At 45.0% G+C, this 27,925-nt stretch overlaps 1 protein-coding gene across 3 annotated transcripts; it reads left to right on the forward strand.

Annotated features, from left to right (window-relative positions):
• The first annotated feature begins 2,010 nt into the window (after positions 1 to 2,010).
• LOC129858084 (protocadherin-18-like) lies at positions 2,011 to 8,781 on the forward strand. Of its 3 annotated transcripts, none has more exons than XM_055927028.1 (4): positions 2,011 to 4,897; positions 5,368 to 5,456; positions 5,782 to 5,966; positions 7,268 to 8,781. In XM_055927028.1, exons 1-4 carry the CDS (start codon positions 2,399 to 2,401, stop codon positions 8,227 to 8,229), a joined length of 3,735 nt encoding a protein of 1,244 aa, XP_055783003.1. In that variant the 5' UTR covers positions 2,011 to 2,398; the 3' UTR covers positions 8,230 to 8,781. The 3 variants fall into 3 exon arrangements, with proteins under 3 accessions (XP_055783003.1, XP_055783005.1, XP_055783004.1); XM_055927030.1 differs by having other exon boundaries at positions 5,782 to 5,897; XM_055927029.1 differs by having other exon boundaries at positions 5,401 to 5,456.
• The last annotated feature ends 19,144 nt before the right edge of the window (positions 8,782 to 27,925 follow it).

Below are 27,925 nucleotides of genomic sequence, written 5' to 3' on the forward strand. Positions count from 1 at the left end.
GCATCTGCTTTCGGCAAACATACCGCCTTGATTTAATGTTTATTCGAATTAAACCCGTTCTTGTTAAAACTCGCGCTGTGTTTGTCTTCTTTGTGGAGGAAATGTGATTATCCTGCATTCCCCACTGCAGTAATGATATTAGGGCACTTCAAGCTCGCTCGGGGTTTTCTCAGAGCCGGGTGAGATGGAGAGAATCGAGGCACCGGCCCGTGTCTAACTTTGTTAAACGTTAACGGGGCCTTTTCACCCGGGCTCCCTATAGCTACCTTTCACACAGTTGGGGCATGTCTGCCCTCGTGAGAGAACAGTCTACATTGTTGCTCTTGCATTCCCAGGGACCGCCCAAAATATTTTGGCACCAGTTACTTCATTCAAAGTTTGAGCGCTTGTTTTGGATGCTGCGTTTAGGACCTTTTTACGCATCTAAAACGAATATTTGGGTCCCATTTATGTTGTTCTAATGCCACATTCTACTGTATGTGGGGATCTTATAAAGAAAAGTCTAAAATCAAACACATAAATGTGTTCATTATCTGGTAATTGTCTAGTATGTGCTGAATCACTAGAGAGAGGGTTTTATTAATTTGCAGCTCTGCTGAATCAATGTCCATGCATGAGGACAGATGGCAGAGAGCGAGCGCATCTCTGCTGCTTTTTCCCACGAGTCACTCCAGGAATGTAAATGCAGCTAGGGAACCTCAGTAAATATGCTCTATCCTACTTTACAGAGAGAATAGAAATAAATGGTTTTGTCCAATGGGCTAAAATTACCATCAGAATACCTTAGTGCTCCGGGTTAACACATCAAATATAGCTTGGTGGGAATTCATACGTTTGCCACTTGTGTCTAATTGTGCGCTGAATGGGGCCAACCGGTGGAGTCTAGAAAAATGTTTTGGAGATATTTATCAAAGCAAGCCGCGAGGAAACGGCATTATTTCTGAATCCTCCCCATCTGAAAGGGCGTCAATTCTCTGGTAGTGTTTCTATAATTATGGGTTTGGGTTGTCTGAACCTCGTGCCAGATGGCCCGGTGCCTTCTTAAAGCGCCAGTTGCTCGTGTTTGCACTTGAGTGCGAGTTTGAGGATGATAATTCAGCCGGATCAGGGATGGGAGGTTGTAAAACAGTATTATGCAGGGTATAAAAGTGTCCGCCGGCGTGACCTGCTGCGAGGCACACTCAACTGGAGGGAATCCTTTCAGAAATTCGCCACATGAGCCATGAGGGCGCGCAGAGGTCTTCTCACCCAGTAAAGCGCAAGTCTTGGATCCACAAACATTCACTCTTTACCCTCTTATATTTTCTCTCCACTCTGGTGGTATGAAAGATACAATGTGAGCCTATGCAACCTTTTGATCACCACGACTTTAGGAACATGAATTTGGAAACCATATTGTTTCCACTGTAACCCACTTGAATACCCCATTATATATATATTGTGTCCAATGTTTTCCAGTTAGGCTAAATATATGAAACAACTTCATATGACATTCACTTCAAAATATATCTCGATTTTTTTTTTTACTGCCATAACAGATGCTCATAACCAGCTCGTAAAATGCAAGCGGGGCTATGTTGCAGTGTATCTCATACCGAGGGAGATTATATGGAACGTTTAAATTCTTGATCATATTTAATGTTGGAATAGAGTGTTAAGATTATGTTTTAGCATAGTCAATCTGACAGTGGCACACATTTGTGAATTGCAGCTATAACAATATGCGAGTGCCGAGGCAGCTATGGGTCAATTTGGCCATGTTTAAAGTTCACCGTGAATAAGCAGCCCTTATTGTTGTGGCACACTTTAAAACCACGTCTTTAGGCTGGTCCTCCCGGCTTCTGCAATCAAGGGTCCCTCTGTGTTGGGAATGGACACCCTGGAGGCAGCGAAGGGGCAGCACTTTATTTAGGGAGGGGGTGTAAAGGAGAGGGGCGGGGGGGGCTGGGGGGACTTTTTGTGTGAGCTAAGGAAAAAGACGCAGTTTTGGTGAGGGGCGGGCTATGAGGGCCAGTCTGTAGACGAGACAGACCGCAGGAGCGCGCGACAGAGTAGAGCGCACAGCAACACAAACGGAGCTACGCCTTTTCTCACCGCTCAGATTTCCAGACGCACACTCACACACACAGACCCGGGCTTAAGTGGATGTATGCAACAGATCACAACAGCAAGAAAAACACTGTATTTGAGTTGGTGTTTTTGGTGTAAAACTGGAGCCAAAAGAAAACTCCGACCCGGTTGATTTTGAGTTCTCAAATCTTCATCCTCCAGTCGATTTGCACGACTTTTCACCAAAGATGACTTACTGAAGGAATTTAACATGCTAGACTTTTGAGAGAGCATCTTTTTTTAAACCTTGCTCCTTCGTGGTAGTGTAGCCCCATCCCGGGTGCTGAAGATGGGTGCCAAAATGAACACACCCAAAGGAAATATAGTGTTTTCCGTTGCGCTATTATTATTTTTGGTTGTAATTATGCAGGCCGTTTCTGGTAAGACTTTGAAATATAAAGTTTATGAAGAGCAAAAAGTGGGCACAGTGATTGCAAGACTAAAGGAGGACGTGGTGGATGTTCTGTCTAAATTACCGAGTTCACTGTCCTTTCGGTTCCGTGCTATGCAGAGGGGGAGCACTCCATTTCTGTCGGTTCGGGAGGAGGACGGTGAAATTACCATAGGGACCAAGATTGACCGGGAGAAGCTTTGTGAAAAGAACCTAAACTGTTCTATCGAATTTGACGTTGTCACTCTGCCAACTGAATACCTCCAGCTTTTCCACGTCGAGGTGGAAGTCTTAGACATAAACGATAACTCGCCACAGTTCTCCCGTGCCATCATCCCTATTGAGATCTCCGAGAGCGCGTCTGTGGGAAACCGCATCCCTCTGGACAGCGCCACCGACCCTGACGTGGGAGATAACTCCCTTTACTCTTACTCTCTGACGCCGAATAACTTTTTCAAAATCGACATAAGGACCAGAACCGACGGTGCCAAATACGCAGAGCTGGTGGTGGTGAAAGAGCTGGACAGGGAGGTGCAATCCAGCTACCAGCTGCAGCTAACGGCCTCGGACAATGGAGCCCCCCCGAAGTCCGGCTCCACTCTGCTCAAGATAATCATCTCAGACTCTAACGACAACAGTCCGGCTTTTGATGAGCAGGTGTACGTTATTAATCTCCTGGAAAACTCACCACTTGGGACTCTACTGATTGATTTGAACGCCACAGATCCGGATGAGGGCACTAACGGTAAAATAGTTTACTCTTTCAGCAGTCATATCTCTCCCAAAATACTGGATACGTTTAAAATGAACCCTGAAAATGGCCAAGTCACTCTGATTAAAAAAGTGGACTATGAAACTACGTCATCTTATGAGTTGGACATTCAGGCGCAGGACCTGGGTCCTAACTCCATCCCAGGACTTTGTAAAACCGTAATCAAAGTGGTGGACGTGAACGACAACAAACCGGAGATCAACATTAACCTGATGACTCCCGGTAAGGAGGAAGTGGCCTACATCTCGGAGGGGGCGCCGGTGGACACCTTCATAGCGTTGGTGCGCGTGGACGACAGTGACGCAGGGCTCAATGGCGACGTGGTGTGCCGCCTGCACGGCCATGGGCACTTCCGGCTGCAGAAGACCTATGAGAAGAATTACATGATCCTGACCAATGTGTCTCTGGACAGAGAGAAGAGGTCAGAGTACAGTCTAACGGTCATAGCTGAGGACCGCGGCTCTCCAAGCCTTTCCACCATCAAACACTTCACGGTGCAGGTGTTGGATGAAAACGATAACCCGCCCCGCTTTGAGAAGAGTCGCTACGAGGTTTACAAGTCAGAGAACAACTCTCCAGGGGCCTACCTGATGACAGTGGTGGCGTCTGACCCTGACCTGGGCACCAACGGTCAGGTGACCTATACGGTGGTGGACACTCTGGTCCAGGGAAGCCCCATCTCCACCTACGTCACCATCGACCCGTCCAACGGCGCCATCTACGCCCTACGGAGCTTCGACCACGAGGATGTCAGCCGCATCTCCTTCACCGTCCAAGCACGGGACGGAGGGAACCCCCCCCTATCCTCCAACGCCACCGTCCTCCTGACCGTGCTAGACGACAACGACAACCCGCCCGTCATCCAGTCCCCGCTCCTACGTAACCACACCGCCGACCTCCTCCTCTGGAGACACGCCTCCGCCGGTCAGCTGGTCACCATTGTCAAGGCCACTGACCGTGACACCGGCATCAACAGTGAGCTGAGCTGCTCCATCGTCGGGGGCAACGAAGAGGGCCTGTTTGTGATGGACGCTCGGCGGTGCGAGCTGCGGACCAACGGCAGTCTGGAGGGGGTTCCCAAGGACGTGCTGGAGATCAGGGTGGAGGTGCAGGATAGGGGAACCACCCGCCTGTCCACCGGGGCCCTGCTCCGCCTCTCCCTCCAGGAGAATATGGACTTCCTACCCCCAGGCCTCCCCACGGGCCCCAGCCATTCCCTCCTGGACCTCTCCCTCATCATCATCATCTCCCTGGGGGCCGTGTGTGCCCTGCTGTTGGTGGTCATGGTGATGTTCGCCACAGCACGCTGCAACAGAGAGAAAAAGGACCCCCACAACTCGTACAACTGCAGGGTGGCTGAGAACACGTACCAGAACCACCCCAAGAAGCCCTCTAGGCAGATCCACAAGGGAGACATCACCCTGGTCCCCACCGTCAACGGCACCCTGCCCATACGGGCACACCCACACTCACCCACTGCCTCACCCGCCCCAGAGAGGGGCACCATGGGTAGCAGGCAGAGCCACCACAGCCGCCAGTCGCTCAACAGCCTGGTCACCATCTCCTCCAATCACGTCGCAGAGAACTTCGCTCTGGAACTGGCCCACGCCACGCCCCCTGTCGAAGTAAGATGAGACAGAGCGAAACGATGTCTAATTTCATGTCCTTAGTACAGTATCAGTAGATGGTTTATGAATATGTTATCTACTAATGGTAGCTACTAATGGTAGTCTTGAATCACATAAATGTCTTTGGATTAAAATAGACCCCCATCAACTATAGATCTATAGAAAAAAGGACTGAGTTTTGGCCTTGTCTTATATTATGGTGATATAGAAATTGAACAATGTTTATTATTATGATTTTTGTGTTTTATATTTAATATTCAGTATTGGTTCTGAATTTGTCCCCGATGTTGTGGTATGTTCAGTACTCCATCGCTTATATCCAGTGATCATCTCATGTTTTAGAACATATCACGTCATTTCAACATCCATCCATCTCTTGTGTCCTTGTGCCTGTCTGCTCCCATCAGTATTCATTTATTCATTCATTCCTTTCATTCTTTTTTTTACATTTTCTTTTTCGATTGTAGCAAGTCTCACAGCTTCTGTCCATGCTCCATCAGGGCCAGTACCAGCCAAGACCCAGTTTCCGTGGCAACAAATACACCAGGAGCTACAGGTAATAACACCATCTAACTGCACCTTAAAATAAACACACCTGAAGGGAATCAGAATGTACGTGTGCATAACTCAGTAATGCTCTAAGGCATATCCTACAATGCTTTACATATTCCTAAAAAGCTTTTGACTGTATTCCTTCGTAGGCCTATATTTGCTTTGTTCTATTTTAGTACTCAACCTTAATAACACTTGATAATTGTATGCAAAAACCTTCGCCACTTGAGAATTCACTGCACTTCGTTTTGATATGCATAAGCCTTGAACCGTCCTCCAATGTTGTTTTCTATGAAAGTTGAACCATAATTTCCTCTCTCCGTCTCCAGGTATGCTCTGAATGACATGGACAAGTTTAGTCTGAAGGACAGTGGTCGTGGCGACAGCGAGGCTGGGGATAGTGACTACGAGGCAGGACGAGAGTCTCCCATCGACAGGCTCCTGGGTGAGGCCTTTAATGAGCTATACCCACATGACGGCCAACACAGACCACATCCACAGCATCCGCATGCAGGTATACACCCCTCAACTCATCACCCCTCTCACCTCGCCTCAAAACACTCACCCTTCAGCCTACAACACTCTCCCCTCTATATATCAGCCACTCACCCTATACCCTTGTTCTTTACTGAACTATACCAACAATGACTGCATGCAGGTATACCATCCTCACCCTTTTCACCATATCCCTCCTCTCACCCATCTTAGCCTTTACCCTACACTACAGGTCTCCACTGAGCTAAGCCCCACCACAACACACATTATCACACCACCTCACCTCTCACCACAACTATCAATCACCCTCATCCCCAACACCTCTGAGAGATCCACTCCCCAGCTGTTTATCAGCACAGTGACTGGGACTGGATGGGACTGTGGAGGGAGAAAAGAGGCAGAATTATCACCCGTTTCTCTGATGAGAAAAAGCTCCCATCTCCTCCATAACACAATTATTTCAGAGTGCGATCAGGCAGCCAGGCAGTCTGCTGGGCAGTTCGCAGGCAGGCAGGCAGAGGTGGTTGGAGTGGGTTTTTCGACAGCTTTGAAAGGCTGTTTTTGTAAATCAGTCCGGTTCATCTTTTATTTTTGCCTTTCATCAGCGGGGAAGGCAACATGCTGCCTGCCTACATGGCTGCGGCTGCTGTTTTTCCAATTCTCCCCAATGCACTCTTCCTTCATCAGCTCTAAGATGTATTATAAATGGTCTTTTCATGGTAATGAGAGGGTAATGAAGTCCCTGAATAGCATGAGTGACTAGCCAGTGGTCTGTAATGAAGGCTTTAACTTGGCATATTTGATTTGTATAATTTATTCTTCAGAGATTTTTCATTTGAAGATTTAATATTGAATAGACGTGATTTCAAAAGGGGAAAATGCAGGTTTTTAAGCAGATTCTTTTGAATGAGTAATAGTGGCCATTGATCTGGCCCAGTGAATTGTGCCGATATGTTAATGTTGAAGGTAGTGTGCTCTCTCCTGCAGCGTGATATGCTATCTAATTATCTTAGATTTCCACCCATGTTTGTACCCAGATCACACAACTGTGTTTAAACATGAATGGACATCAAATGTTTGATGTTAAAAGACTATGAAAGACAATCTTTCATCTCCTCCCTTCAAAATCACCCCCAGTTCTATACCTACTCATCAACATCTCCCCTCATCAAAAGTCTATCAACAAAAGAACAGTAATACCCAGAACAATCTATAGTCTGTGTATGTAGAAATGCATGGCCTCCTATGTATTTCATCTCCCTGTGCAGTGCCTTGTGACTCTGTATCCCTGACCACGTCTCTCTCCCTCTCTCGCTGTAGCGATGAGACTGTGCACTGAGGAGTGTCGTGTCCTGGGTCACTCTGACCAGTGCTGGATGCCTCCCCTGCTCTCCCCAGCCTCCTCTGACTACCGCAGCAACCTCTTCATCCCAGGAGAGGACCCCCACCAGGCCAGCGATCCCCAGGAGCCCCCCCAGCCCTCCGACCCCGACCACCCTCACGCCCAACGCAGCAACCAGAGCTTCTCCACCTTCGGCAAGGACAACCAGGAGGAGGCCGAGGAGGCAGAGGGGGGAGAGGAGGGGGAGGAGGAGGACCTGTGTGGAACCACGTCCCTGTTGTCAGAGATGAGCAGTGTGTTTCAGAGGCTCCTCCCCCCATCGCTGGACTCCTATATCCAGGTCAGCGAGACACAAAAGGCAGGTACGAGTATGGGGGGTGTAGGTGTCCCCATGACAGGGTCACTGGACAGGAGGAGGGGTCATCTCCCAGGTAAGCCCAGTGCTGCCGCCCACCAGCAAGGTGTTGCAGCATGGGCCGCCAATACCCACTTCCAGAACCCCGGCTCTAGCATTGGGCCCTCAGGCCAACCACACCCCCAGAATGGTAACTACCACACCCTCAAACCCAGCACCAAGCTCAGCCCCCAGAACAACCACCACAACCAGGCCGTCCCTAAAAACAGCCCTCAGAATGGGCACGGCCACCACGCCCCCACCCCCAAGAACAGCCCTCTCCTCACTGCCCTGGTCAGCCCCACCCTGGTGGCACCTTTCCTGGCCCCGGCCCCCATCCCTGTTCCCCTCCCGGGGCCATGCGGTAAGTGGCTCCCAGCCATGGAGGAAATCCCAGAGAACTTTGAGGAGGATGAGTTTGACTCGGTGCTGGGGCAGCTGGGACACCTGCAGGGGAAGAGGAGCGACAGCCGCCATGAGCTGATGGACGCCAGCGAGCTGGTGGCTGAGATCAACAAATTGTTACAGGATGTCCGGCAGAGCTAGACAACCCTAAATACCCTCCACCTTTAAACTCTGACCTCCAACTTCCTGTCTTCCTGTCAGGAGTCCTGCCATGTCTATGGAGGGGGAGCTGAGGAGTCTGGGTAGGAAAAATTAAAAGAGAAACGAACGAAAGACATAGACCTGCAATTGTCGTTAAAGTTGCATTTCTAACGTATTTGTGTTTTGTGAATGCTAAATATCCAAATATTGTTTGTATTTTCTTGTTTGGTACACAATGTACACAATGTGACTGTATTTATCTTTGTATTTTAAAAATACATTTGTATTCTTATATTTATATAAAGTAAATGTATATAAACTTAATCAATCAGAATTCTATTTTTATATATTGAAGGCATGTTAAATGAAGAAAAAAATAATCAACATTTTGACATGCAACTGAAAATCTACATATTTAACATTGTCTTTTGTATTGTGAAATGTTTTTTATGTCACTATTATTATATGTATACATGAATATATTAATTATTGGACAGAAGTCTTTGTGGTGTATTGTGGGAACTTGGGGGTAAACACAAATAAAAGTGAAAAAAAAACACAGAACTAATATGAGTTTGTCTCGATGTTTCATCTTTGACTAATGTTGTCATTGTATTAGAAGAAGGAAGTCAGAGAGGTTTATTTGCTAAGTTAAATGTTTTCATATGAGATTAATAAGAACCTTCACAGATCTCCAACATTTGGCAAACATAATGATATTAGAGGCATGGGCTTGGTATTGTGTGTGTGTGTATGTGTGTGTGTGTGTGAGAGAGAGAGAGTATCTATAATTCTACAAAGAGATGCTGAACTGTTGTCTAGATTTATATGAGAAGAGTTCCATATGAGCTCCCCCTATTGGTCAAAAGAGCTCACTAGCGGTCAGGTCTACTACGGTCAGTGCAAACCTGTATCATTTGGAAGTCCCTACCTTAAACCCTAATCCTAACCTTAACCCTTACCCTAACCTTAACCATAATGCTTACCTAACCTTAACCTTTACCTTAACCATTTTAAATGTCAACTTCCATGTGGTAGGGACTTCCCAAGGATCCCGGATAGCTCAAACCTCAGGTCTACTCTAGCACACTGCTCTTGGATGTAACAGTCAGATATTCTCAAATTCAGGTCCTATATATTTGGAAGGGGGCTGTTCATGACTGTATAGTTTTGCCTCCTATTTTCTTCTTGGTCGATGGCTGATGTTACCAGTGCAATGAAAAACATTGGTTCTATCATCACCACTTACTACTGCTACCCAAGCTCGTTCTTCGGATGACTTTACCCATCTGAAGGTCTGAGACTCAGTTTGAAGCAAAACAGAGCCCCCTAGAGGCCAGATTGAAATATTGCAGGAGTAGGTACCTCCTCTTCATGAGCAGCAGTGGCAAGCATCTGGAGTTGAATTCACTAGGTGCTCTCAACCTTGTAGTCCAAATAAATCACAGACACTCAACCAGGGAGATACTTACAAACCAATAACATCAGTACGTCAGTCAGTACGTCAGTCAGTCAGTCAGTCAGTCAGTCAGCATGTCAGTCAGTTAGTCAGTATGTCAGTCAGTTAGTCAGTCAGTATGTCAGTCAGTCAGTATGTCAGTCAGTCAGTCAGTCAGTATTCCAGTCAGTCAGTCAGTCAGTCAGTATGTCAGTCAGTCAGTCAGTATGTCAGTCAGCCAGTCAGTCAGTATGTCAGTCAGTCAGCCAGTCAGTCAGTATGTCAGTCAGTCAGTATGTCAGTCAGTCAGTCAGTATGTCAGTATGTCAGTCAGTATGTCAGTCAGTCAGCCAGTGAGTCAGCATGTCAGTCAGTTAGTCCGTATGTCAGTCAGTTAGTCCATATGTCAGTCAGTTAGTCCGTATGTCAGTCAGCATGTCTAAATACACCAGATGAGGCTAACCGTACGGTACGTGCAAACATTTGGTGTGTACGTGCACTATTGTGGGTCTGTATTTGGCTCAGATATCTCAGTATTTTACCCATTACATATGTATTACACCTTTCCCACACTAAGCCAATAATCTGGTATTGTCACTCACTCCCTTCCCGCATCGACACTGAGAAACCACTAGAACTACAACACAATTATCAACATCTCATTGTTTTCTGTGTTCCTACCTTCCTGCATTTGAGCCTTTACACATGAGTCTGTTTATATCCTAGGTTGATAGTGAGATAGCTACCATTAGAGGCTTTTTATCTAGTGGTAGAGCGAGTGATAGAGGGAGGGAGAGGTAGCAGGAGAGAACGAGTACATGCTAGCGGGAGGGAGCAAGAGGAGAGGTAGTGGGAGATGACAGAGAGAATTACAGAGAGAGAAGGAAGGAGAGCGAGGAAGAGGTAGCGATTCAGAGAGAGTGAGAATAGAGAAACAGAGAGGGAGAGATAGAGAGAGACGTTGCGGGATGGAGAGACAGAATGATAGAGAAACACAGAGCGAGAGAGAGAAAGAGAGGGGGAGGGATAAAGATAAAGAGGGAGGGATAGAGAGGAAAAGCCAGGGGTTCTTGTTAAGAGAACACAGAGCTGAACACCGGAGTCTGTCGTGAAAAAGGAAGCCAGTGTTTGGCTTTTCATGTCGTCAGCCATTTCTCCTGAATGCTGCTTAACATATCCTCCCTGACTACATCCCCTCCCTCCTCTCTCACCTTCTATCTCCTCCCTGCAGATGACTGTACCCAGCAATAAATCCAGTCTAACAGAACCCCATATTCTCATCTCCACTCAATACTGTCAAGGTCCAGCTGCACTACATGTAGAGAGAGAGTCGTAATCTGTGAGGTTTTGTTGGGAATGATCTGTCTTTTCAATGGCGTCCACATTTGTATTGATTTGACACAATAACACACTCATGACAGAAACTGACTGATTAAAGTCATGGAGAGAAAACAAGGCCATCTGGTCCATAATCATCAGCCATTTTCAAGGTAACAGTACTTAATCAGATATACCTTTGTCTACTGTATAACCAGTATATTGTCTGTCTGCCAATCAGGCCGTCATCTATTGGTTGCCTATAAGTGTGTTCTCAGTCAGTAGGTCTTCAGTTCATCTCCTGTGTTGTTTCTTTATGTGTTTCCACACAGTGGAGGCTGCTGAGGGGAGAACGGCTCATAATAATGGCTGGAACGGAGCGAATGGAACGGCATCAAACACATTCAAAACCATGTGTTTGATGCATTTGAAACCATTCCACTGATTCTGCTCCATTCTGCCCAACCTCCCTAATTAAGGTGCCACCAACCTCCTGTGTTTCCACAGCATGCCTAAGTGGTTGTAGGAGAGCCATGCTGTGTGCCAAGAGCTGTGGATAGGAGCATTGGGATATGGACACATGTGAGAGAGCCTACAGAGAGACTATCACTGATTATTTTGCTGCTGATGGACCCTAACCCTCCAGTAAGCAGCCAGCCAGCCAGCCAGCTAGCTAACCCTCAACTGAGCAGCCAGCCAGCCCTTCTCAGCACCAACATCTCTCTGGCGGAGGTAGGTTGTGAAAAGGTATCTTGCGATCTTAAGGGCAGGCAGCAAAGTATAAGAAGCAAAAAGTGGTGATTTCATTCTCAAAATAATGTCAGCAATTAGAATACATTAAATTGTTGTAAAAAAGAGGCAATAACATGCGATGAACCCCCAAAAATTCTTAGAATTATATAAAGTACAGTTTACTCAATCCAGTCTAGGGGTAACCTACAGTTGAGACAAAATTCTGCATACCCTCACATGAACACTCTCCCCATCAGAGTTTCCAGAACCCCTGGCAAACAAAGACAGGTAGAACAAGCTAGCCCCTTTCTGGGCTAAACCATAGCCACAATTAGCAATGGTGCATAGTCACACAATAACAGAACCCATGGGGAAAAAGGTTGCTTTCTTCTTTGTGAGCATACATGCACACATCAGCGGGCAAGCCTCATAGTAGAGCACGGACATGTACGAGCGGCGCTTCGAGATGCGGAAACACAAGACAAACACAAAGTAAGCACTCAAAATAAATGCACAAGCCGAAGAAATTACAGAGCCATTTAGCAGTTTAGCAGGAGAATATTAGTTGTGGAGAGTTAGCCATGGCATGAATACAAATTAATAACTGTGGGCCTTTTTCCTGGCATTGGCCTTATTATAGACAACGTTGTTAAAATAAAATCAGCTGGATGTCTGCTGTTTATAATTATTACATTCTCAAACATATTCAAAAAAGGACAGATGTTTAGTCAAAAATACTAACAATACCTTTTCAAAAAAAGGCAGTTTTACAGAAAACTTATTCATTTTATTGGTCATTTTGAAAACATTTATTTTAGGCCTATGTTTATTTTACAGCAGTTCACACATATTACAACCCACCAAGCAGCCAATGAATTCCAGATTATGCATTTGGGGTTGTAAACATTTATTCTGCAAGATACGAGTAAGCAATATAACGTTGAGCGACGGGAGTCCAATGTACAGGAGGTTAGCATGCCACCATCACTGTGTGTGCGTGCGTGTGTGGTAGATACACTAATAGAAAAAAGGGTTCCAAAAGAGTTCTTTGTGGAAGGATAGGGTTCTAACAAGAACCGTTTGATCAGAAGAACCCTTTTTGGAAGACAAAGATTCTTTGTAAGGCAAAGGGTTCTACCTAGAACCTTTGACATCCTACGAACCATTTTTGGAGAAAGTGTTCTTTGATGATTCTTTGGAAGGCAAGAAGGGTTCTACATAGGATTCTAATCAGAATTCTACATCACTTTGCAAGCCAGCATTATGTGACTTGCAGGCCTGATGTGCCTGTAAACTAGTGGTGGGAAACATGGCTTTCTGAATGCTTTGGAGCTTTCACAAAATTGTGCAGAGAAACGGTTTATTACTCGGTTCACAATGCATATTAGTGACATCTGGTGGTCAGCAATAAATAGAAGCATGTGATTATCAGATAGACATTTTTTAACTCCGCTGTTTTCATCAAACCTCCGTGGGGCAGCTATAAGTCGTTGGCATTAGTAGCCTATAATCAGTTGGAATGCTAGATTTGCATCTTACATCATGCTTCCCTTTTTTTGCCTTCAAGTTTACAATTTTCCCATGCCATTATTTAGAATGATAAAGACAAAAGCTTATACTATTCTAAATAAAATAAAATATTTGAACAACAATGCAGATAGTGTGGTTTCACATAAAACAAATTTCAAAAGTGTGCCTTCGATGAGATTCAACATCATAAAATCACATACCTGAATGTTCCATAGTTCCCCCTTTTCTACCTGCCAAGCTACAAGTCAGGTGAAACTATCTGAACAAAATCCAACCTATATTTGTAAGCACGGTGTCCAGTAGAGAACGGTGTTTGAAAGCAGCTTAGGATCGACGAAAGCCACCGGAACCACGGCGAAATCAGTGGAAAGTCACGTTTTGCAGCACCCGGTTTGAAAAAGCATGTTATCAACAGAGCAGAGCTGTTGTGAAGGAAGTTGTCAAGGAAGAGTGTTTGTGTTTATACAGGATCTTCCGCCCCCCACATACCGCCAATGCGGAGCTATACAGAAACCCTCCGCATTGTTACAAAATTTGGGATGTGCGCGGCATTGCTGTATGGAGCTAGATTTGGCCTTTGCAAGCCTCCGGAGACTCCAGACATCAGACTCTTTGTGTTTCAGTGGAAGTCATTCATTGTCAATGTAGCAGTCTGCAAAGTTAAGTTGGGGCTGCCACACTAGGCTGCAGTGCAGTCTGTGTACCACATGCAATCAATCATTTCAACTCGTGCTTTGCTTTACCATGCGGTGGTACAAACAGAAGTACAAACACAGACTCCAGCTAGCTGGCGTTTAGCTGGTTGAAAAGTGAAGCACAAACGCATATGCATCTGGTGGACATCGGACACTAGCTCCTTACGTAACGTCACTACTGTAAACCAGGAAATTCCTAACACTCCTGTGTTAGGGTATAACTAGGCCCTTAAAGAAAGGCCTTATATATGTCATGTATTGTGATAGATAATAAAATGGTAAAGGATAATACACCTGGTGGAACCATTTATAGAAGGTTCTAGGAAGAACCCTCCAAAGATAAAAACGTTTCTCGATAGAACCCTTCAAAGACTGTTCTAGGAAGAACCTTTAGATGATAAAATTGGTCTTGGTAGAACCCTTCATAGAGGGTTCTAGGCAGAACTCTGCATCACAGGTTCTAGGTAGAAACATATACAGGGGGTTCTATGAAGAACCCTAGATAACGGGTTCTAGATAGAACCCTTTGCAAAGGGTTCTACCCAGCACCAAAAAGGTTGCCCCTATGGGTACAAACCGAAGAACCCTGTATGGTTCTACTTAGCACCTTTATTTCTAAGAGTGTATACTCTGCGGGCAGTGTTCGCGGTATTAGTCCAGTGTAATCCCCCTGCATGTCTGTCAACACCTTGCTGGATGGTGCTTCCTGGGTTTACTGCATCTGTGGAAACGTCAGTGCATGTGTAGTCGTTTAATCCAGATGCTGGCCAATATTACGCTGTGTCTGGGTGAGACGTGTGCATGTGTAGCCGTTTAGTCCAGATGCTGGCCAATATTACGCTGTGTCTGGGTGAGACGTGTGCATGTGCCTGCAGTTGTATGGGCGTTTGGTTGGTGTGCCTAACAATTTGGTTGTGCTTCTGTTAGAGGCTACCCAAAAAAGACATGAATGTAGGGCGAATGAGGAAGAGATGAAGATGTCACGAACCACCTGGAATGAGGTCAAAAAAACGTAACAGAGCGGAACTAAATAAGTCAAGTAAGTCTGTTAGACAAAGATTGATTGTTTTGTGAATGACAAGTAACCTCAAATTGGCTATATATATATATATATATCGAAATATTACAATTTATTATTATGATTATTATGATTATCTATGACATTCCCAGTAGGCCTCCTGCGTGGTTGTGTGTAGTTAGTGTAAAAAAGGCCATCTTCTCAACATCTGGGTTGTAGTGAACAGAGTCAACACTGGCTGATAGTTAGACAGTTAAAGAGGAGTCTATCGACATTATCCACTGTCATGGAGATGGGAATGGTTAAGTCATTACTCAGGGTGTCTGGTCTACTACATCACGGGGAGCACTGGGTTGTGTGTGCGTAACACACTCTAATCCATTCTAAACTATTTAACACCTGTTCCACTGTGTCCTCCACCTACTAATGTACATTTGCTGAGCTAATATTAATCACATCAGCAGCTTTTATTTACAATCAGTCGGAAAATAAATAGTCTCATTCCCCCGCCAAAGAAAAACATAAATGTACATTGGGATTGATTGCTTCATCCGAAACGAAGGGGAGCCGTGCATATTAATCAAGATCTCTGGGTAATTAGACAAGGTGAAACGGTGACGTCTTCCAACATATTCCATATTGCAGCCGGTCGCTGAGATGTTTATCATGGAGATTTAAGAGTGTTTGGCTCTGTCTCGTTTGTCTTGTTTAATTAGGGTAAATATGTTAGCGTGGGGTGGGGGATCAGAGCAGGAGATTAATGGGCTGCTAGAATGCCTCTCTCTCTCTAAGTATTCCACCACAGCCCTGGCTGGCACCTGTGGGCCCACTAATGCCTTCACTCTATTTAATACTACATGATGCAGCCGCTGTGGAGGCCTATACTTTATTCAGGAGTGTGTGTGTGTGTGTGTTTGTTTGTGTTTGTTTTTGAACTTCTGTGTGTTCGTGTGTACATTGGGAGTTCACTGCCTTTAACATGACCATTGAGAATAACATTTCAGAAATATCTATGCAATTTATTGTTTGTTTACATGTCATCGTATTCCCTGATTATTTCAATTAGATTGCATGTTGTTGCCATAGTCACCATCCTCTCTGTGCATGTCTTTGTGTGTGTGTGTGTGAATGAGAGCAGAACTGCATACAGTAATTGCGCGTTTGTGTTTGTGTTTATCCATTTATCCACTAGATGGCACTGTTTCTGTTCCCTACATTCAACACCAGTTTATTCTCATTGTGTGTGAATATGAAAACTGTACATCAACAACATAGGTTTTGCATTAACATTGCCAAACAATTCACTTTTACCATCCTCTAGGGTTCTGACCTGGGGGTTCCCCATGTGTAATGTTAGCTGCTTGTACTGTAGGTCTCCCCCATTATTACAGGGTGTCTATCTCTCTCAGTGTTACAAAACTGATTGCTTCTCACTGCCAGAACAGAACAGAACAGAGCGTAATGAATCTCTAGTCTCCACTGGCACAGATATTACCCATTCCACCTCCACTGAGCGCCAGGCGGAGAGACACAGACCAAAATCAATTCATTTGAGCAACTGCTTTAGTGGAGGAAGAGTTCTGCAAATATTTGATAATGTCAGTTCGCTCATCTCTCAATATCTCTTTGCACCATGAGGCATTCCTCCTCATCAAAGAGAAAAATAAAGTTAGACGGAGAAGTTGAGAATATGACTCATTTCAGAGCAAAGTTGCCCATACAATCTACCAATCACCAGAAGACTCTCAGCGTCAGATTCTAATTGTGTGTTTGCCTGTAGCTTCCATTGCCTTTTACTGTTTTTGTCAAGATACACTCTCTCTCAAACACACACACACTCATGCACATGTACACACAGTGTAACAAATTTGTCTATAACTATAAAAAGTAAAAAAATCAAAGGGGTCTGACCCCTGACTGTGTTTCTCTGTGACCCCAGTGACACCAAAAACATAAAAAAAGAACCTTTGACCTCTGTGTCTTATGTACAGTGTGTGTGTGTGTGTGTGTGTGTGTGTGTGTGTGTGTGTGTGTGTGTGTGTGTGAGAGTGTGTACGTTGTCTGTTTATTTTCCCATTTGGTTCAGTGATTGCTCCAACTCTCTGCATTCTAGATCAGCCACCTGTGTCTCTGTTACTATTGGCTGTAACCATCCCTGGTTGCCATGGCCAGAAACATCACATCAATACGGAAATAGAACTGAGAGGAAATGTCATCCTCTTGATAAAGAGACATATTCGATTTATCCACTCTATTATCACCGGTCCCACCGACCTCGTTTGCCCTGAGTGATAGAGGTCAAAGGTCACGCAAGGGTCATGGAGAGGTGAATCCTGCTTGATGGGGGATCCATGTTCGACCGGCAGCTCTCTCTCATAAAGCCCTATCGATTATGCGTCTCGGTCGGACTCCGCTGTGGCGTGATAGATTTTATTAACAACGGCAGGGGAGAGATCACAGCCCTGCGCTGACCCCCAGTCAAATGGATCCCATTGATTATTGAGCTGTGGTGGCGGGTGAAGGCAGAGAGAGCCGCCGAGGTCACGTAGTCCCCTCACTCTCCTCCGTGGACCACGCTAGTACTTACATAGTCAGGGAAGCAGGGCGGTTACTCACCCCACCACCACCACCTCCTCCACCAACGCCTAGCACACCCCAGCCGTGAGTATCCCTGCCCGGCTGACTGACTGACTGACGTCTCCCCACTCTGAAATCTAACTAAATGGATCCTGATCTATTCATCCTCATGGAGCTAGCCTCTGGTCTTTAACATGTGCTTTCACAGTGCTCCATTAGGGTTGGCTCAGGGAGGCGGCGTCTCGCCTCGGTAACGGCCCTCTCTGTTATCCCACTGTTCTGCTGACGAGGCTAGGCCAGGCCCGGGAGTGTGGCGGGCAGGCTGGCTGCTAACGTATCGCAGGCGGGTGGAATGACTACGGCTTTCCATGAGCTCAATTGGCTTGAGAAATGAGAAGGAAACAGGTTTGCTACACAGATGAGATGCAATGACCTCATAATGTTGACGTATTGAGTGTGTTAACTGCTGAGAGGTAGTGGGATAGACTAGAGCCAGTAGAATCACCCCCACAGCCAGACTCTGATATACTAGAGACAGTAGAATCACCCCCCACAGCCAGACTCTGATAGACTAGAGACAGTAGAATCACCCCCCACAGCCAGACTCTGATATACTAGAGACAGTAGAATCACCCCCCACAGCCAGACTCTGATAGACTAGAGACAGTAGAATCACCCCCACAGCCAGACTCTGATAGACTAGAGACAGTAGAATCACCCCACAGCCAGACTCTGATAGACTAGAGACAGTAGAATCACCCCCACATCCAGACTCTGATAGACTAGAGACAGTAGAATCCCCCCCCACAGCCAGACTCTGATAGACTAGAGACAGTAGAATCACCCCCACAGCCAGACTCTGATAGACTAGAGACAGTAGAATCCCCCCCACAGCCAGACTAGAGACAGTAGAATCACCCCCACAGCCATACTCTGATAGATTAGAGACAGTAGAATCACCCCCATAGCCCGACTCTGATAGACTAGAGACAGTAGAATCACCCCCACAGTCAGACTCTGATAGACTAGAGACAGTAGAATCACCCCCACAGCCAGACTCTGATAGACTAGAGACAGTAGAATCACCCCCACAGTCAGACTCTGATAGACTAGAGACAGTAGAATCACCCCCACAGCCAGACTCTGATAGACTAGAGACAGTAGAATCACCCCCACAGCCAGACTCTGATAGACTAGAGACAGTAGAATCACCCCCACAGTCAGACTCTGATAGACTAGAGACAGTAGAATCACCCCCACAGCCAGACTCTGATAGACTAGAGACAGTAGAATCACGCCCACAGCCAGACTAGAGACAGTAGAATCACCCCCACAGTCAGACTCTGATAGACTAGAGACAGTAGAATCACCCCCACAGCCAGACTCTGATAGACTAGAGACAGTAGAATCACCCCCACAGCCAGACTCTGATAGACTAGAGACAGTAGAATCACCCCCACAGCCAGACTAGAGACAGTAGAATCACCCCCCACAGCCAGACTCTGATAGACTGGAGACAGTAGAATCACCCCCACAGCCAGACTCTGATAGACTAGAGACAGTGGAATCACCCCCACAGCCAGACTCTGATAGACTAGAGACAGTAGAAATACCCCCACAGCCAGACTCTGATAGACTAGAGACAGTAGAATCCCCCCCACAGCCAGACTAGAGACAGTAGAATCACCCCCACAGCCAGACTGATAGACTAGAGACAGTAGAATCACCCCCACAGCCATACTCTGACAGACTAGAGACAGTGGAATCACCCCCCACAGCCAGACTCTGATAGACTAGAGACAGTAGAATCACCCCCCACAGCCAGACTCTGATAGACTAGAGACAGTAGAATCCCCCCCCACAGCCAGACTCTGATAGACTAGAGACAATAGAATCACCTCCCACAGCCAGACTCTGATAGACTAGAGACAATAGAATCACCCCCACAGCCAGACTCTGATAGACTAGAGACGGTAGAATTACCCCCCACAGCCCGACTCTGATAGACTAGAGACAGTAGAATCACTCCCACAGTCAGACTGATAGACTAGAGACAGTAGAATCACCCCCATAGCCAGACTGATAGACTATAGACAGTAGAATCACCCCCACAGCCAGACTCTGATAGACTAGAGACAGTAGAATCACCCCCCACAGCCAGACTCTGATAGACTAGAGACAGTAGAATCACCCCCACAGCCAGACTATGAGCCTCTCTGACTCACCTCTTTCTCCCCAAGTAGCCGCCCTCTGACACACACACACACACACACACACACACACACACACACACACACACACACACACACACACACACACACACACACACACACACACACACACACACACACACACAATGAGGTATATTTTTCACTCTGTCATCCTGTCTTCTAGTTCCACTTGAGGCCTGAACCATGTCATAAAACACTCCCGATATGTTCAATGTCTCCGGGACTGTAGCCAAATAGATAGAGAGAGAGAGAGAGAGAGAGCATGAAGAGTGATGAAACACATTGTAAGTTCATTCTCTCCTCTAATGAGTTTTCAGACAGAGAGGGTACATATGCAGATAGAGGGAACATACATCTTTTGTCTAGAGGGATGAATGTCAAAACTCACTTTATTAACCGGCTCTGTATTTACACATAAACATTAGAAGCACTTCATTTGGTGCATGCTAAAATTAAATAGGTTTCCCCTCCATGTGTGGAGAAACAGACAACCACATAACACATTTTCTAAATCAGCAACGTTCTGTACACGAAGAATCCCCCACGCACTACATTTCCTCTTTCTGTCCATATGTGAAGCACTAGCAGCTGAGAGGACATGAAATTATAAATCTAGCGTGACCGAAATGCTACGCATGAATTTTCATAATGATCAATATTTCAAGTGAAGAATCCTTTTTTTACTTCCACCCAAGCCCCATTTCAGAGTGCACGCTCTGTGAGTGTTAGACAAATGAAAGCACTTTTTCCACAGTATAATTCTGATGTGTTATCTCCTTCCATTATGTGAACACGTACCACGCTTACGATGCATGCCTTGAAGGAGGAGAGGAGCTTGAGAGAGAAATAGAAAGGAAAGAGAGAGGGAGAAAGAGAGAAAGTGTGAGAGAGAGAGAGAGAGAGAAAAGGAGCATGTAAGAGAGCAAGAAAATGGAGAGAGAAAATGAAAGAGGGAGAGAGAGAGAGGAATGAGAATGTATACTAACTAGAATAATCATCCTCAAGGCAAAGCTAGTTAATATTAAAGTCCATTCATAACCTTTCATAGTGGAAGCCTTTAAATGGATATTAATCTTGCATGAAGGGAGATTTCTGTGATGAATTATGGGGACTGTGTCCAATGACTGCCCGTAATATACAGTTTTGTTCTGGATGTAAAAGGCGTTCACAAGGGGACAGCACATGCATTCACACACATGCACATAGAAAAGCATTTAACATACCCGTGCATTCACACACATCCATACACCAGTACGCATAAACAGTTTCTGTGGAATCGTATCTTTCACACTGATCCAGAAGCCATCCCTCTCCTTCATATTCTCCACAGTGCCGTCTTAAAGTATTCAGACCCTTTGACTTTTTACACATTCTGTTATGTTACAGCCTTATTTTAAAATTGATGAAATAAAGAAATGTTCCTCAGCAAACTACACACAATACCAAATAATGACAAAGCGAAAAACAGGTTCTCAGAAACGTTTGCAAATGTATTAAAAATAAATAACAGAAAAACCTTATTTGCATAAGTGTTCAGACCCTTTGCAATGAGACTCGAAATTGAGCTCAGGTGCATCCTGTTTCCGTGGATCAACCTTGAGATGTTTCTACAACTTGATTAGAGTCCACCTGTGTTAAATTCAATTGATTGGACATGATTTGAAAAGGCTCACACCTGTCCATTTCAGGTCCCACTGTTGACAGTGCATGTCAGATCAAAACAAAACAGCCAAGAGGCCGAATGGGGGTTGGCCACCCTCTCTGATTTGGTTATTTGTTTGGTCAATGTCTAATCCACCCTCCTGTCTTCTTCAATTGCGATTTTAGGCTGGGTTTCTGTATAGCACTTTGTGACAACTGCTTATGTAAAAAGGGCTTCATGAAATACATTATTGTTTATACTTCACTACCTCCTCTCAACTGTAAGAAACATGGGTGCATGGAAACATGGATGCTGCCTTGACTGGAATAGATTCTTAGTTAAGAGGCAATCAGTGCACTTGGCTTTCATTGTAATGAGAAACATTTATTGAAAGTTTGTGTTTTGGGCCAGATGCTGTGTCTCGATAGGATTGGAAGCATTGTTTGTATATGTTGTACTTCCAATTTGTGTGACTGTCCTTGTCTATCAGGGTTTTGTTACTTGTCACGTTTTTTGTGGACCCTAGGCAGAGTAGCTGGTGCTTCTGCAAAAGATAATGGGGATATAAATAAACAAATACATTTGATTGATTGATTTGTTTGGCTACCCTCCTCTGCTCTTATGTTTGCTGGTTCCCCCTCTCCTCCTCCTCCAACACCTCATCCTCCCTCTCTTCTCTCTCTCTCTCCCTGGCCATGTCTCCTAAGCTGTTTGACTTGACCTCTAGCAGTGTTGGTTCCTTCCCTTCTTCTCCTCTTAGTGAGAAAATAGCAACAGTAGAAGTGAGTGTAAAAGCATTGAAACAACAGTAGAGGACAGTGTAAAAGCATTGAAACAACAGTAGAGGACAGTGTAAAAGCATTGAAACAACAGTAGTGGACAGTGTAAAAGCATTGAAACAACAGTAGTGGACAGTGTAAAAGCATTGAAACAACAGTAGAGGACAGTGTAAAAGCATTGAAACAACAGTAGTGGACAGTGTAAAAGCATTGAAACAACAGTAGAGGACAGTGTAAAAGCATTGAAACAACAGTAGTGGACAGTGTAAAAGCATTGAAACAACAGTAGAGGACAGTGTAAAAGCATTGAAACAACAGTAGAGGACAGTGTAAAAGCATTGAAACAACAGTAGTGGACAGTGTAAAAGCATTGAAACAACAGTAGAGGACAGTGTAAAAGCATTGAAACAACAGTAGTGGACAGTGTAAAAGCATTGAAACAACAGTAGTGGACAGTGTAAAAGCATTGAAACAACAGTAGAGGACAGTGTAAAAGCATTGAAACAACAGTAGAGGACAGTGTAAAAGCATTGAAACAACAGTAAAGGACAGTGTAAAAGCATTGAAACAACAGTAGTGGACAGTGTAAAAGCATTGAAACAACAGTAGAGGACAGTGTAAAAGCATTGAAACAACAGTAGAGGACAGTGTAAAAGCATTGAAACAACAGTAGAGGACAGTGTAAAAGCATTGAAACAACAGTAGTGGACAGTGTAAAAGCATGGGAACAACAGTAAAGGACAAATCATTTGCTTCCAACTCCTCTAGTGGTCTTCCTTTGTTGCTGAGGGACGGTTATTGTCCTCAAATAGACAACAGAAGATTGCATCGCCGTTTCCCCTCTAGCTCCCCAGATGTATGGGCTTAAATGAACTGGACGCTTGTAGACCTATACAGTTTTCACCCATGTGGACATATGTATTCCTGTGACTACTTCTAGTATGTCCCACGTCCACCAGCAATGAAAAACAGAAAGCTTTATCGTGGAAAGTGTTCTCTTGTGTAAGGTTCTTCTCTCCATCCACAGACATATTGATATTACGCACTGATCCTATTGATTATGCATGTTCACTGTCTGGTCTGGTCTGGTCTGGTCTGGTCTGGTCTGGGCTGGGCCACTGCCCTCCCGAGGCAACCCTAAACTGGATGGTTAATGGGCCTTTCACCTCCCCACCCCCCACACCCAAAACAGTCTAACCCAACCTCATTGATTCCCACTCATCATATTGTTTAACATTGTCCGGCCAGGGCTAAAGGTCTCAAACTCTCATTTTCTTAAATGGAAAGTGTAATCAATATCGTTCCCACTCTCCGTGTTTTCCCTCCTCCACACATCCCCCTCCTCAACCCCATCCAATCTGTTCCTTATTTATAAGTAACTACTCTGACTTCAAATTGTCTGTCACATTGCACCCTATGGGACAGGGCAGAATAAAACTGATGCAGCACTAACTGACGTTCTTGTTCTGCCTGGAGTGGAAGGGTATATTTAACATGTAGCCATTAGCCAACCTCATTGATCTGAACCAGTGAGGGAGAAGGGGGCAACCAGCCAACGACCCACATGTATCTTTCCTCCTTAGTCCTTAGTTTCTTCCTCCTCCTCCTCCTCCTCCTCCTCCTCCTCCTCCTCCTCCTCCTCCTCCTCCTCCTCCTCCTCTTCTGGATGTATCATCGGATAGCCTGCAGCCACACTAAATTCTGCCCGGCGACTGTAATGACTTGAGAATGAAATGGAGGTCAGGTGCTGGGATCCACGGTACAGAACATAAAGTGGCTGATCAATAGGAGCGATTGAATTTGCCTGCTCGCATTAAGCACCACATCTAATACGCCCGAGTTCGTCGATGACCCTGCCATATCATTTAATTATGCTCCAATGTATTACAACCTGCTAAGCTAATTCATTTACATTAAGAAAATCTGTGTTTTCTGCAGTCTCTCTCTCAATTGGGGTTATAGGCTGGGTTTCTGTATAGCACTTCGTGACAACTGTAATCAATAATCAAAGTTGGGATAGACTACAGCAGCATTATCCTTCCTCTTTATCCTTCCTCAATGTTCTCTAGAGTAGCACCACATGGTGTATTAAAATACAATATGCTGCTGCTCCTCTTTCTGCGCTAGGCTACACAACACAACCACTTTGAGCCTTGCAGCTAGCTAGCACTAATACTCCTCAAGCTGTAATCAGTTCAGCCTTTGATTATGCTCCCAATCCCATAGACACAGCATCTGGCCCAAAACACAAACATTCAATAAATGTTTCTCATTACAATGAAAGCCAAGTGCATTGATTGCCTCTTAACTAAGAATCTCTTCTAGTCAAGACAGCATCCATCTTGTTTCTTACAGTTGAGAGGAGGTAGTGAAGTGTAGCCTCTTTTGTCGATTCAGGTTATTATGATTGTTCTCGCTTCGCTAATTCAAGCTTCCTTCGTGCCATTAAAGAGGATGGCAAGAAGAAATAATCTAAGATGGCGCTGCGGTGGATAGCAGCCGTCTTACGGGCTCTTGACCAATTCTAAAATTTAGTCTGATCTTAACTTTTTGTGTACATAATGTCTCCCCCAGAATTTCTATGGCCAAAACCAGCTTCTGGACATCAGAACAGCGATCACTAATCTCGATTTGGACAAAAATGTATGCTTCAACAAGTTGGAAGCTTTGGACGTTCTTCTTAATCCGGATCAGGCCTTAATCTTCAGGACTCAAAAGAGGAACCAGCAAAAGAGAGGCAGAAGAGCCGGCACCCTGATGAGACTACGTCAGGGAGCAAATACACCGCATTTGCCCTGTGTTCTATTGGCGAATGTGCAATCACTGGAGAACAAACTGGATGAGCTCCGTTCGAGACTATCCTATCAACGAGACCTGAAAAACTGTAATATCCTATGTTTCTCAGAGTCATGGCAGAATGAGAACATGGATATAAATCTCGCTGCTTTTCCTACAACTCAATCAAGACCGGACGGCAGACTCGGGTAAGACGAAGGGAGGAGGGATGTGTCTCTTTGTTATCAACAGCTGGTGTGTTGTCTCTAATGTTAAGGAAGTCTCAAGTTTTTGCACTCCCAGCTTTAGCCTGGATCCACTCCATTTCAAATAACGCCCCTACAGATCCACAGATGACGCAATCTCTATTGCACTCCACACTGCCCTCTCCCACCTGGACAAAATAATATCTATGTAAGAATGCTGTTCATTGACTACAGCTGAGCATTCAACACCATAGTCCTCTCCAAAGCTCATCACCAAGCTTAGAACCAGGGTCAGAACACCTTCCTCTGCAACTGGATCCTGGACTTCCTAACGGGCCAAGTTCCTCGGTGTCCACATCACTAAGGGATTAACATGGTCCACACACACCCACACAGTCCCCCTCAGGAGGCTGGAAAGATTTGGCATGGGCCCTCAGATCCTTGAAAAGTTTTACAGCTGCACAATTGAGAGCATCTTGACTGGCTGCATCACCGCTTGGCACAGCAACTGCAAGGCACGACAGAGGGTGGTGAGTACGTCCCAGTACATCACTGGGACCGAGCTCCCTGCCATCTAGGACCTCTATAACAGGTGGAGTCAGAGGAAAGCCCCAAAATTGTCAAAGACTCCAGCCACCCAAGCCATAGACTGTTCTCTCTGATACCACATGGCAAATTCCTATTTACAATGACGGCCTACACAAACCCTAACCCGAACAATGCTGGGCCAATTGTGCGCCGCCCTATGGGACTCCCAATCACGGCCGGTTATGATACAGCCTGGAACCGAACCAGGGTCTGTAGTGATGCCTCTAGCAATGAAATGCAGTGAGGCGCCTCCTGAAGGTTCGACCGCAGGGCAGGGGATTCCAGTCCCTGGTTGACTGGGAGGGTTATGGCCTGGAGGAGAGGTGTATATGTAATTGCAGCTTCCTCAATTACCTCGTACCCCTGCACATCGAATCGGTACTGGTACTCCCTGTAAATAGCCATGTCATTTTTACTCGTTATTGTTATTCATTATTCACTGTGTATCTAATCCTCATGTCACTATTTTTATTTGTATTATCTTTAACTCTGCATTGTTGGAAAAGGACCCGTAAGTAAGTGTTTCACTGTTAGTTTACACCTGTTTTTTATGAAGCATGTGACATTATTATCATGATTTTTGTATTTATTATTTGTTATTGATTATATTTTTGAAGGGGCAGAATGAGTATTATTTGATTAACTATGAACAAGGCAAGATAGCACAACCACCACCACTATCACCAACACTACCACCACCACCACCACCAACACTACAACCACCGCCACCCCCACCACATGCACCACCCACAACATCCATAGCAACCTTGACCTGCAATGTATGGTTCCATGCTATTCAGACTTTCTAGTCTATAGTTACTCATCTAAACTGGGCCCATATTCACAAAGCATCTTAGAGTAGGTTCCCCCTGTCCATATAATCTTACTCATGATGAGACAAAACGGATCATGTATCGTCACTTTTACTTATGAAGATCATCCACTGCCCTCATCCGTTAAAATATGTCCATAGGCCACACAGAGGGAGTGGGGTATACTTTATTAAACTAATGAGGGGAGAAGGTACAGTACGCTACCTGGTGGCAGACCATAATTATTGATTTTGCAATTCCTTCACTGGCATTATCTAAGCACCTACCTTGGAGAGCCGTTTGGATGGGCGGGAAATAAATCCTTGATATTGTTAAGCATTATGAGGGCTTAATGCTTTACACGTCTCCTCGCCCTAATAGAATAGCCTCCTCAATCCCCTATGATAAATCCTGGAATATTTTGGGACGGGGGACAGACCCTCCCCTCCTCTTCCTTACTTCCCTCCCTTCTCCCTCCTCCCTTCTCTGGCAGTAAACTGCTACAGTGGTGATTAATGAATGCTACTGCAGAGACTAACATCCCACTGGGCGCACAATATCATTTCAACGTGGATCATTTTGTAATATTAGTTTGAGACGCTGATCAATGAGATTACAACTTATATTCACCCAGTCAAAAAGACAGCCAAAAGTGAGTTGAATTTCCAATGTCTTGTCGCTGTGATGTCGACCATAGAAAAGCACAACAATTTCCAATGGAAAAACTGTCTGATATTTTTTGTTTAGTTTCAACTATTTAAAAGCACAGCAAAGTTCAAATGGGAATACAATGTTAGATATTTTGTGCATTTACACAACATATTAATATGTATATCACTGCGATTAATCTAATAGCAGAACCAAATAACCTGTATTGCAGTTGAGATTAAAGAATATTATTACATCAAATCAAATTTTAAATGCACTTTAATGTTTGATTTGATTTAGTCCTATTCTTTTAACTTAGATTTTTGGTTGAGATGGAGATGTTTAGAAGACAGACTAAGTTGGTGGCACAGACGGAACTTATCCAAACAGAAGATACATCCTTCAAATGTTGATATTTGGTTGTGTTGACAACCAACCACAATTCAATATAAATAAATTAAAATGTAAATGTAAGGACCGACGCCGGACAGGAGAAGCAGGTACGGGGAGTCAAACATTTAATAGGAAATGGACATGGAACGAGACAGGAACAGCGTCAGCACACGGGTAACACAGACATATGACAAACAATGCAGCAGCGGGGAACAGAGCTGGGGAACTGACAAATATAGGGGAGGTAATAAACAGGTGATTGAGTGAGTCCCGGTGAGTCCAATATCGCTGATGCGCGTGACGAGGGAAGGCAAG

Source organism: Salvelinus fontinalis, chromosome 6 (genome assembly GCF_029448725.1).
Source record: "Salvelinus fontinalis isolate EN_2023a chromosome 6, ASM2944872v1, whole genome shotgun sequence".
In the NCBI taxonomy this organism is placed as follows: Eukaryota; Metazoa; Chordata; class Actinopteri; order Salmoniformes; family Salmonidae; genus Salvelinus; species Salvelinus fontinalis.